This window comes from Gastrolobium bilobum, unplaced genomic scaffold (assembly GCF_033153095.1).
Source record: "Gastrolobium bilobum isolate Gb01-03AN ecotype WA unplaced genomic scaffold, APGP_CSIRO_Gbil_v1 utg9959, whole genome shotgun sequence".
Classification (NCBI taxonomy): Eukaryota; Viridiplantae; Streptophyta; class Magnoliopsida; order Fabales; family Fabaceae; genus Gastrolobium; species Gastrolobium bilobum.
Genome location: NW_026897658.1, coordinates 17,697 through 30,470, shown reverse-complemented (window position 1 = coordinate 30,470; position 12,774 = coordinate 17,697). Strand labels below are relative to the sequence as shown.

The window sequence follows — 12,774 nt, the reverse complement described above, 5'->3', positions numbered from 1 at the left end:
TGTTACAAACAACTACAATAATATTACATGGCAAAATCTAGTAAGTTACACACTCATTTGATTGCACAATTAGTTGAGCATAGAAGCTTGCTACATGGTAATTGCTCACGTACCATATGCACACTTAATTATGCATCAAATATTTGTACAACTTACTGTATTAATTAGATAAAATATTTTAAAATGATATTAATTCAAATTTTTTCCCCAATTTTCACATGCCAAACAAATCTAAGTAAGTGAATAATTTTAGGTGCACCGTAAGAGAACTAAAATGGTGGTATAATAACCTAAGCTAATAAAAGACAAGATCGGCTGTGGAACTCTTTGCCAAACCTCAATACAAAACCCTCTTCAAAGAAACACACGTCTCTCTCTTGCCCCTTGCTTGTCCCAAAACTAAACTATGGAAGAGGACGATGAGTTCGGAGATTTGTACACAGACGTTCTCCGACCCTTTGCTTCTTCATCATCGTTATCCTCTGCGCCTCAACCCCACCAATCTTCACCTGCACCCTCTTTCATCGATCTCAATCTCAATCTCAACGCCCCACAGATCTCCTACGCCGCTCCCCACTCTGATTCCTCTGCGCCCGATCAAATCACTCCTCCCGACCGCCGCGAATCCATCCCTGCTGCCGTCGCCGTTGATGCCGTGATCGACGGCGGCGGCGAAGATGCTTCTGGCGACCCGCGAGTCCATAAAGATGAAGAATCAGCTGATGGAGACGGGGCTAGGGTTCTTGATGCAGAATTCGCGGATAGGGCTTCGACGGAACGGGTTGCCGTGGACGATGGCGGCGAAGTTGAGGTCAAGGGCGTTGATCTGGTGGACAGAGAGGTGAAATTTGATATTGAGGACGATGCCGGCAACGACATCGGTTCAGAGCCGGTTATTCCGGGGTTATCAAGTGACGCGGCAGCCGGAGTTTCGCTGAGGGTGGATGAAGGTGGTGACAACGGAGGTGAGGGCGATGATTGGGATAGTGACAGTGACGATGATTTGCAGATAGTGTTGAATGACAACAACCACATGGCAATGGAAAGGGGTGGGATGGTGGATGATGATGATGAGGAAGATGAAGATGGTGGACTTGTTATTGTGGCAGGTGGTGATCCGAATCAGGGTGTGGAGGAGCAAGAGTGGGGCGAGAATACAACACTGCCTGTGGATGGTGAGAGGAAGGATGCTGCAGAAACGGCGAAATGTGCTGCTGGCGGTGGCGGTGTGTCCTTGGTGCCTAAAAGTGGGTATGGCAATCATGGGTATCACCCATTTCATTCCCCGTTTAAGGTCAGTGTCTTGAAAGGGCATTACTTGTATTTGGGGTTTCTTTTTATAGTATGAATTGAATGAAGTGTACATGTTTTGCCTTGTAACTGTAAACCTTGATATTGGAGTTTGATCAAATGAAATTTGATGATTTAAATTATCTGGGTTTATATTTCTTTCTTACGCCTTTGTTGTGAAAAGATGGAAAATAAAACTAAATGGCCGTGACAAATAGCAACCAATCCAACTTTGATAATGATGTGTTAATGGTAATCGGGAGGCTAAGATGTGCGTGATTCCGGTTGGGCTACCTGATCCTCTTTTACTTCTGGTGTCTTCTGTCATTGAAATTTTTTTAGCAGGGCTTACACGCATGGAAAGCATTTAAATTTAATGTATGTACACTTTTTAATAATTTGTGCATGGAGTCATGCACTTTCTACTCGTTTTCTTGGTATACTAGCAAAGGCTTGGGCTCAAGGACCAAAATGTTTGTTGTCATATGAAGATGTCATGCAGTGACAATGTTATGTACGGTGTGGGAGAAATTTTTGTTTGGTGTTTACACATGGAAGTTGGATCTTTGACTCCCTTTTTTTGTTGTAAACAAGAAGTATTAAAGGGCAACCAGAGGATGTGATGTAGCAAGGATGCAAGAGGTGGTTGTCTACAAATGTTGAACCAAAAATAAAATAAAAAAATCAGTGTAGAATCATGGCATGATATATGTGTAAGTGCAATGATAGAGTTAGTGTGTTCTCTGATCTTTGGTAATCACGTGCCTCTGCATTTGGTGAGTCTTGAGTGGAGACTTAATCTTTACCTTTCCACACACCCTTGTTCTTAAGTTTCCTTAGGGAGTGAGAAGGGATAGGTGTACAAAAGGCTGTTGCTAGACCCAAGGTTTGTTGGTGCAGGTTACTGTATTAAATATAAACCAATTTGAAATTTTTATTTATGGGTTTCTTTCATTTTTTTTATTAACCAAACAAATGAATGCTTCTTCTTAGAGTGGAGTGGAGCAGTTTTACCAATTAATATTATTTTATGGTACACCTTTTAATTTTTTTTAACTTTGTGGTGAATTGAAACTGCTTGATACTTTTTGCTGATGTCATTTGAGAAAAGCTGTGAAAATTGAATATGGTGCCTCTACTAAATGTAATAAGTTACTTGTAAGTTTTACATCTAATTTATAACCCACAACCATAGTGAAAAAGGATAGAAAAAGAGCAAGAAAATGCCTCCATTAATTATTGATGCCACTTAAACAATTGTGTTGAATGCTTGAAAAGTAAAGATCATTGAATTTTGAAGACAAACTGATATGTAAAGATGCCTCATAACTTATTCTTAAATAAGTTCTTTCTACAGACTTGTGACCTCATCATATATACCATGTTATATATATAGAGATAATTTTTGGTGAAGAAGTTGGTTGTAAATTTGTTGTTGTTTATAATATACAAAGCAATAGCATTAATAATCATTGTATGTACCCTCTATCTTGTACTAATGGAGACAGATAGTAGATGATTTTGGATTCTGTTTTAAGTTTAATGGCTAGGCAATAGAAAAATGCTAAAATATATGGATAACTACTTGATGTTTTTGTTGAATACAAGCAGTTTTCCTCGTTTGATGAGTTTTACATCTGTCAAGAATATTATTCTTGATTATGAAATTACTCATGGCCTACTTTCAGGTATTGTGCCTTCTTGGCAACCTTTAATTATGTTTGAATCTGGAAAATGTTCAATTCCAGGGGAAGGTGTATACTCTCTTCAACTGGTTTCATTGTTTAGCATGGCCACCTACTGCTGTGGTGGAGCCTCATTAACAATTGTTGCTTTTATGTATTTCTATTATCTGTGTATCATGAACAAAAAAGTGGCTTCGGTGTTCATCAAACCTTTGTATATTAGTAATCAGATAACCTAATTTTTGCTGATTACTATAAAAAGGTTTAGGGGGAGAGCAGGCTACCCCATTCAAAGGCTAGGGCATGCCTCAAGCCTTGATGAGGGCTTATAGTTGTATTTATAGATTGCCTACCTAGGGGATTTGCTGACAGCTTGAATTGAACCTACGCATTTCAAGCGAAGTGCTTTCATCTTTACCTGCACGAATGCATTTACTTCTCTGGAGTTTTACTGAGACTAATTTTGATCTTAGATCTAAATTTTTTAATGAAGACGAGAACCTAGTTGTATTTTTTCGAGACAGTTGAATCTTTCATTTGTTATAGGTTCATGATAGTTCTTTCCTTGGTTTGCTTATAAATATATGATGAATTGTGGCTTATTGAAATGGAAAAGATCTAATGATTTGTTTTTATTGTTGTATAGTATGTTAGGCCCGGTGCGGCACCAATGCCTGGAGCTACTACTTCTGCTCCAGGAGGACCTCCTGGTCAGATTCGTCCAGTTGCTAACATGGTCGGTCGTGGCAGAGGGGACTGGAGACCACCTGGAATAAAAGGAGGTGCTGCCATGCAAAAAGGTTTTCATGCTGGTCCTGGACTACCTGGTTGGGGAAGCAGTGCAGCAGGCCGGGGTTTTGGTAGTGGATTGGAATTCACACTTCCTTCTCACAAGTAATGTTTAAATGTTCATGAACTAAATTTTATTTTGTCTTTATTTGTGTTTGAAGTGACTGCTATCATTTGCTTAATTTGGAAGGCATTTTTTGAGTGGTTGAGTAGCACTGTAATTTAGGAGAGAAGTGTTTGGAATTCTTAAGAAATGATTAATGAGTGGAAAGAGGCTAGATTCAGCATGTCTTTTTTCCTTTGCCTTTGGATTGTTAGAACCTGTCCGACTTTTAGGTAATTTTGATTTAATAATATAAACTGCAAATATGTTATGTCAATTACTTTTAGACCATCTCTAGTATTGTGTAAAAAATAGTTGTCAAGGCTACCGTTTGCGTCAAGTTCATTATTTACTTTTCTTGGAATTTCATTGTTAACTTGACTTGAAAATAGACTAGGAAAGGATGTGAAATGCATCAGTGAGTAGCACTCAGCTTTCTAATATGAATATAGTCATATACACAAAAGAATAAATGAATACATCTTATATTTACAAGAGCAATAATCAAGAATTAAACAATTTCCTATGAATCTAATCTTTCCAAAGATATATTAATCACTGATTCACTACCACTATTTCCAACAACTTGTATTTGTTCTGTTTTGTGGTTTATCTCCTTGGTGGTATATGAATAAAACTGCTAACTCCTACACTTCATTAATGTAGCAATGTGCTTTCTTTTTTATGAGCATTTTCACTGACAAATACCTTGCTGATGAATAAGATTTTATATTTATAATTTATAGAGCTTGTCATCACGTGCCAATTTATTCAATTTAGAATCTTACAACACAAGTGCATCTCTGACGCAGGATACTTTTATTTCCATTATTTTGATGCTTTTGTTGATGTGTGTCACTCAGTTGGTGCTTACATAAACCTGCAAATTATTTTCAGGACTATATTTGATGTTGATGTTGAGAGTTTTGAGGAGAAACCATGGAAATATCCAAATGTTGATGCATCAGATTTTTTCAACTTTGGTTTGAATGAGGACAGCTGGAAAGATTATTGCAAACAGCTGGTAATATTATTAACTTTCAAATTTCAATATTCTCCAGAAATTTAGCATAGACTAAAAAAACCCTTGCAATTGACATTTTAGGAGCAACTACGCCTGGAGTCTACAATGCAAAGTAAGATCCGTGTTTATGAGAGTGGTCGAACAGAGCAGGTAGAGGAGCTTGTGTATTTTGAATTTATTTACAAATCAATGCCCTCTCTGAAGTGTTTTGTTGCACTGATTTTTTTTATAATGTTAATCATCTATTTGGTTTCATTCCAGGAGTATGACCCAGATTTGCCCCCTGAATTAGCTGCAGCTACTGGTATACATGATGTTCCTGTTGAAAATGCAAATTCTATGAAGTCAGATGTTGGACAAAGTGATGTCATGAAAGGTTCTGGACGTTTGCGTCCACCACTAGTATGTATCTGTCTAGATACCATTTTTTTTAAAAATTATTCAAAATGTATTTGTGTTTCCAGCTTTAAAGACGTTTTCTCTGATGTTGGATCTAGATGTGTGCTTTCTTTTTGCTTGTTGGCCTACTTGCTGCTGGTCAATATACTATAACATGTTTGTGGTAGATACTTTGCCCTTCTGTAATTCTGTCTCCAAGCTCAAATAAATTCTTTTCCTACCAGCCAACTGGTAGAGCAATACAGGTGGAAGGTGGCTATGGCGAACGTCTTCCTTCCGTTGATACCCGTCCTCCTCGAATCCGTGATTCAGATGCAGTCATTGAGGTATTTGATGATTTTCTCATATAAAGCATGTGTTCATCAAATAACCCTTTGATTGTGCATCCTGTATATGCAGTATATGCACTACTAAGTGTTTTTGTGAACAGATTGTTTTACAGGATACAGAAGATGATGATTCATCTGCAGGAATCGGTGTCCAAGATCAACCAGAGGGTGGAGAACCTCGGAAAGAGGATTTTATAGAAGATCATGTAGTTGGAGATGAAATTCCAAGGTTGGAGCCGGAGTGTTTTGATGGTTTTCCACAGGATTATAATGGTCGAAAGAAAGAGCTTGCAGGAAGAAGAATGCCATTTATGAATTCCAACCCTGCTAACATACCTAACGGAGATCAGAATTTGTTCTTCCCACAGGAAGAACCAATCAACTACACTGGTTCAAGGGGCAAAAATCCTAGGTCCTTTGGTGGCAATTTCAGCTCCTCTCGTGAGGAAAGGTACTCAGTAGTGATTGTTCCCTAAGAAAATAATTTTACAATGTCAGCTTGTATCTGTATGTTTGTGTTTTCACCTCTGTTGTACTTTTGTTCCATCATGTTTGTTTCATTTGATAGGAATCCACAAATCAGTGAATGCTGATTAAATTTAAGACTTGGAAATTTATCCCACCTGTGAGTCTTTACGTATTTAGTTTGTATGCATAATGCTCCATGAACTAGGGGAGATTTAAATATCAATATTAATTAGTCAATTAATTCATGTTAAGGGTTGTTATAATTGGTAAACGATTTCCTAAATCAGGACAGCATGAGTATGGCTGATAATAGGTCACAGTAATTTTGCCTTGAATTCATTTACTTTGTCATTAATCAGTTGAATTTGAGTTGTTTGAGAAGGAATTATGAACATGATGTAGATCATAATGAAACATATTCAACATATCTTTTCTTGGAGAAAAAGAAGGCTGAATCTAAGATAAAGATTATGCAATCACTAAGATGTTGATGGGCCTAAGGAGCTGGGCCCAAGGAGCTGGAACCTTATAAAATAGTATACAAAAGAAGAGCTGAGAATACTGAAGGGAAACATACTGAAAGTTTAGAAGGGCAGAAAAGGAAGAAATATATAAAAGAGCAGTTAGTTAGAGGGAATGACACATGGCAAGTGGTGAATGGAGAGGGGGATGTTGGGAAATTAGTGGGAGGAGACACGGATGGTGAGGGAATAAAAAAATGAGGGGAATGGTGTGAGGGGGAGAGAATATTCATATTGTGGGAGTGGGGTAGCAGCTGAATGTGGTGCTCAGTAGCTGGGGTCCTGGGTTCTTGCGGTTGGAAGATGGATAATCAGGGAGCTGAAGGAATCATGGAGTCTGTAATTTGTCTTTAAGAGTCCTTGTGCCACTGTTGTGTCTTTTTTATTACTGTCATTGTGTATTTCTGCATTTTTATTCAGCACTACCATTGTCCTGTTGTTGAGTCTGTGTAATGGGTTATGAGGTGCTGTTGTTGCTCTTTTCTTGTATTGTTGCTGGTATTGTCAATGGGTATTTCTTTGGCAAATTATTGAAGTTATAAATAGTATTTCTTCAAAAAAATAAAACAGTATTTCTTCCTTTTCTGTTTGCTGTCTTTTACTGTTACATAGCTCAGTACCATCAATTTGGTATCAGATTAGCAAATTATTGAAGTTATAAAGAGTATTTCTTCCTTTTCTGTTTGCTTTCTTTTACTGTTACATAGTTCGGTACCATCAGATGTCAACCATAGGTGAAAAGCTGATTTTCTTGTTTCAAAATTATATTAGAGTAAAAAAAAAGAGTATCCCTCTTATCAGATACTTACATTTCTTGCTTGAAGGAATATTTTCATGTGTACATCCATTGGTGTAGTTAAAATTATCATTTATTCAGAAAACACACACACAGATATGTATGTGTGTGTGTGTGTGTGTGTGTGTGTGTGTATGTCTGTATATATATATATATATATATATATATATATATATATATAGTGTAAGTTACACTTTTAATTTTAGTTGTTGATCCTATTTATGTCTAACGGCATTGATTTATTAGATATGTGAGTTGTTAGATGCAAGTAAATTAATGGCTAAGATTGAGTAAGACTTCTTATTTTTACATCGGTGTGAATTTATCCTGCCCTATATATATATATATATATATATATATATATATATTTGTGTGTGTGTGTGTGTGTGTGTGTATTTTGGTTGCATTTTTTTAGTAAACTGTTGTCTGAATATAATAGGCTTGGTAATTTTGATCTTCAATTTATGAATACCATATTTGCTTTCGTATTTACAGGCAGATGCAAAAAAGAGTGCGTGGTCAGTCTCCTCCTATTACTCCTGTTCGAGAATTGACAACTGATGACAGCCAAAAAGAAGAGTCAGTTGAAAGCATGGGAGGTAGAAATAGTGCACTTTTGTCATCTCCTGTCATTAAGGATGTGAAGGAGTTTAGTGTGGAGGACAAAGATACTGAGCTTGAGGAAACTGGGACAGCTGATGAAAGTCCCAGATTGGAAAAGGAGGAAATTGATTTAAATACAGTAGACAAAATAGATATCCTTGAGGATGGGATAGCAAAAAGACAGAAATTAACATCTCGAGTTGAGCAACCTTTGCTTGATGAAGTTGATGATTGGGAGGACTCAAAAGCTGCAAGAAGCAGTGATAACAGCAAAGCAAGATCAGCAAGCAGCAGGGATAACCAGAAGCGGCAGGAGGGTTTTGAGGAAGAAGTAGTTCAGGATCCCCAATCAGCACATCTGGGTAGCAGCAGACTGCACCCTGATGAAAATGAGCAGGGATTGTATAGAAGAGAGCATGATGGAAAGCAAGAACCTGAAAGAAATCGCATGGTGCTTAAAGGTAGAGAGGGTTCATATCCTCACAAGGATCGGCATCCTATCTCAGCTCATCAATTGCACACAAATACTGATGGATTTGATAGGCAAAAAGAAAGGGCTGACATGGATTGGGCACGAAGAGATGATGATCTCTATAGCAGAAGGGTTAGAAATGATGAGCCTAGGAAGAGGGATAGGGCTAAGGTTCGAGAAAATGAGAGAAATGACAGAGAAGATAGCCTTCATTCTAGGAAACAGTTGGATAATGGTAGCTATAGGGTTCCTTATGATAAGGATGTTGGGTCAAGACACAGGGAAAGAGCTGAGGGCTTGAGGATTAGGTACGAAGCGGTGGAGGATTACCATAGCAAGAGGAGGAAAGATGAGGAATATCCTAGGAGGGAGCATATTGACAAAGAAGAAACTCTGCATGGCTATAGAGAAAATGCTAGTCGACGCAAGCGAGAAAGAGATGAAGTATTGGATCCACGGAAGAGAGATGATCTACAAAGAAGTAGAAATAACCTTGATGATCAATACGCTAATCGGCAGAAAGATGAGGCCTGGCATCTGAGGGATAGGGGTGATAGGCAGAGAGATAGGGAGGAGTGGCATCGGATGAAACAATCCCATGAAGAGCACCTACCCAAGCGTGAAAGAGAAGAAGGACGGAGTTCTGTAAGAAGTGGACGAGGAGTTGAAGATAAAGTATGGATTGGCCATGTTAGGGCTAAAGATGAACATAAAGTTTCTGAAAAGGAATACCAATCTAGAGAAGCAATGCGACACAATGAACAATTGAAGAGGAGAGACCGAATTCGGGATGAAAGTCCACATCATAAGGGGCGTGATGATACTTATTCCCAGGGAAATCATTATACTAGTGAGGAAAGGCGATCAAGGCAGGAAAGGTCAACTAGTCGTAGTGATCGTGTTGCTAATGCTTCAGATAATCCAAGAATGCATGATAGAAAGCATAAAGAGGGCTTGAGGAGAAGCAAAGAACCTGATGTTAGTGAACTTCATAGTTTAGGCCTGTCCAAGAGAAGTCAAGAAAATCAAAGTGGTCCAACCAATGAGAAGGTATGCTTTATGCCTACATGTAAAAAGTGAAACTCTATCTGGAGTGTAAAATAGTCTTTTTACATGAAATTAAGCATTCTCCATATGTGCCTCTTCGAATCATGAATGTCTAGAATTATGGTGAGTTTTGTTTTGCAATTTAGTGGCTGGTAATATATGAAGTGTTGTCTCAAGCCACATAAAGTATGGCAAGGAAGGCTTGATCATTAATGACTAACGACACATTTTCATTATTCCTCTTTCCCCAACTTCATATATTGGGAGGAGGTTGAAATTAGAAGGTATGCCCTTTTGAGGCACGATTTTGTCCTTTTTGTCTTGAAAGTAGTTCAGTGGTTCTTTAAAGAATGTATGATGAGGTTTAATAAATCCGGCAAATGTTAATAGGAATTTATAACATGCTGCAATATGGGACCTACTCTTAAGTATCTTGATAGCTTATTGCAAGCTATTATCTTAAAATTATAAGGTAATCTCCTGTTACTTATCTATGATGCTTTGAATGAGAGTTTATTGTTGTTGTGACATTATTTGATTGCATCGGAAATATCATCCAAGTGAGTGGTGATTGGAAGAAACGATGTTGTTATGGTTATCTTGTGTCTCAGCATAATCGGGTTATCACTTACTAGCTTACTCTCCTTTAGTTTATTGTCATTATTATTATTAGTAATATTATTTTCTTGGGTATTATTATTAATATGGTTATTATTGATAAAAGAGGGGGGGTTGTGTTAGCGAGTTGGCAACCGGCGTATAATATATTTTTTTTATACCGACTCTAATTACCTCTTTTAGGAGGTTGACCCCTTGGGTATCCTCACCAGCTTCAACTCTTTAAGCCGGCTATGAAACAAATCTCGAGTCAGGATTTAGTCACAGTTAGAGATCCTCGCCCTTCCTCAAAGATGTATTTGACGGGAGTGTAAAATGTTTTTGAATCTTTTTAACATGGAGTAGTAATGATTTAATTGTTAATTCTAGGTTGTTACCTGTGGGTAACCACTTTTTAAGAGATACCGTGAAAATGACCTCGCCCTAAATTGATTTATTGAAAATTGGATTTTTTATAAGAATCAAACGGTATCATTTGATCCATATATCCGATTTCACGCAGTAGGATAAGGCTGAGGTTTTGTTATTTTGTCTACAATTGTACCTTAGGCTCACTTTTGAATTTCCTTAATGATTTATTGCATTTGACATATGTGTTAATGTTCTTAGCAGGGTTCTGGTTGAGACTTTGTATACTGGGAAAAATGAATTATTGTTTCTTATTTCTCTGGAGCTTGTTTTTTCATTAGCAGTAAGCCTTGGAATTATATTTTAACTGCAATTTGCTTTTGTCTGCCCCCATCCCCTCTGAACAAAAAGTGATTGTGGAGTTCTCTTCAATGTGCAAGCTCTTACTGATGTTGGAAAATTATCATTAGATAATAGGTTTTGTTTTATATAATAGTTAGTTTCTATTTATGAAGGGCTTGAAAGGATCTGGTAACGAAGAACGTCCTGAGCATGAAATTCCAGGGCATCGCTTGTCCAAAAAACAGAGAGACGGCATGTCCTCAGATGATGAACCGCAAGATTCTCACAGAGGACGTACTAAATTGGAACGCTGGACCAGCCATAAGGAAAGAGATTTTAGTATCAGCAAGTCCTCTTCTTCCCTGAAGTTCAAAGACATTGATAAGGATAATAATGATGGGTCTATAGAAGCTGGGAAACCTGTGGATGAATCTGCTAAGACAGTTGATGTTGAGAACCAACATCTCTTGTCAGCTGAAGGAAGGGATTCTGTAGATACGGAGAGTAGGGATGCTGATTCAAAAGAATTGGGGGATCGGCACCTTGACACAGTTGAGAGGTTGAAGAAGCGTAGTGAGCGTTTCAAGCTTCCCATGCCAAGTGAGAAAGAGGCCCAGGTTATCAAGAAGTTAGAGAGTGAACCACTGCCTTCTGCCAAAACTGAAAATCCAGTGGATTCAAAGGTCAAACAAGAGCGACCTGCCCGAAAAAGGAGGTGGATCAGTAACTAAATGAGACATCTGGGGCCATCATTATTAGGCTGAAAGTCTAATCTAGTTTTGCCTTGCAAAACTTTCTGCTATCTGATCTTTAAAAAAATCTTGAACCCTGGCAAACCAGCCATGCTCAGTGTCCAATGTTGAAAACAGAACCTACTAAGAGTTTGGGATAATTTGTACTTCAGTAATGTAATCATGTAACCATACTACCTATAAATTCATTGTACACTGTATATACAGGTAAAATGTAGAACATGAACTGGTTACTACAGGTGGCGCATATTTTGGGTGTCCAGATGTGGCTCTTACTTGGATGATCTGGGTTGATGAGGATTACGTGGTGAACGTGACGAAGACTGGATGCAATGTGACGTTCAGAAACCATTTGCATGGCTGGTGAGGCATTGAGCCTGATACTGTCACCTTCCTTTTGTGGCCTTGCAGGTCCAAGTATTTGGAAAACGAGAAACATGTTGGTGAAGGGCGCTCCAAATAATGATGCTTGCTTCCTAACCGTGTTTTTTTATTTGTCTTTTTGAATCATAGATGTCATGGATTATTTTTCTGTTGTCTTCTGTAAGCAAGTACTGATTGCGCTCTTTTCTATATCTTTTTTTAATTTTTTATGCGGGAGTCATGAAACTAAAGCGTTGAGCTTTTGTTGTATCTAGAAATTAAATGACACGTAGTTATAGGTTAGGGATTTCAACAAGTAATGAAAGAAGAAAGAAGCATAATTTATTGCCATTTCCAAATCTTTGAATCTTTGAAGGGTATATGTTTTTTTTCTTGCTATATATGACCTTAACAGAAATAAGTGAAAGGAACCTACAGTTGCAAACCGAGAAGCCAAAATGATTTTCTTTTTTATAAAAAGACCAGTACATAGCCATTCGTCAATGATATTTTTGTAGTTGCTGGTGGTGCCTAGTCGTTGCCCCTGATAATAACCTCAACTAACCTTGATTTGTTCTTTTTTCGCCTAGCCCAGTAAAGAAAGCACCTTTAGTTGGTTGGCTAGTGGAGTGGTGTCTAGTGTCTTTTTAAAATGTGCTTCCTTCCTAATAGGTGCCCATGTCACCACTCGCTTTGCATATTCAATAATTTCTAATAGTAATATAGCGGTGTCTATTGTCTTTTTTAAGTGCGCTTGCTCCCTAATAATTTGACGCCTCTCTTCCTACAATTCACTATGAGGTGCCTATGTCCCCCACTCGCTTT

The 12,774-nt window shown here is 37.9% G+C and overlaps 1 protein-coding gene across 1 annotated transcript; it reads left to right on the top strand.

Moving 5' to 3' along the window:
- The first annotated feature begins 286 nt into the window (after positions 1 to 286).
- LOC133309109 (FIP1[V]-like protein) lies at positions 287 to 12,254 on the top strand. The gene is made up of 9 exons (XM_061509848.1): positions 287 to 1,294; positions 3,622 to 3,869; positions 4,765 to 4,891; positions 4,973 to 5,041; positions 5,153 to 5,293; positions 5,515 to 5,616; positions 5,721 to 6,070; positions 7,900 to 9,529; positions 11,008 to 12,254. The coding sequence occupies exons 1-9, from the start codon at positions 407 to 409 to the stop codon at positions 11,563 to 11,565; spliced, it is 4,113 nt and encodes a 1,370-aa protein (XP_061365832.1). The 5' UTR covers positions 287 to 406; the 3' UTR covers positions 11,566 to 12,254.
- The last annotated feature ends 520 nt before the right edge of the window (positions 12,255 to 12,774 follow it).

What these genes read in the sequence shown, in the direction of transcription:
- LOC133309109 (XM_061509848.1), top strand. Translation starts at nt 407, where the DNA reads ATGGAAGAGGACGATGAGTTCGGAGATTTGTACACAGACGTTCTCCGA. An exon ending in AGAGTGGTCGAACAGAGCAG is followed by an intron (nt 5,042 to 5,152) that starts GTAGAGGAGCTT and finishes GTTTCATTCCAG; the next exon opens with GAGTATGACCCAGATTTGCC. An exon ending in AGCTCCTCTCGTGAGGAAAG is followed by an intron (nt 6,071 to 7,899) that starts GTACTCAGTAGT and finishes TCGTATTTACAG; the next exon opens with GCAGATGCAAAAAAGAGTGC.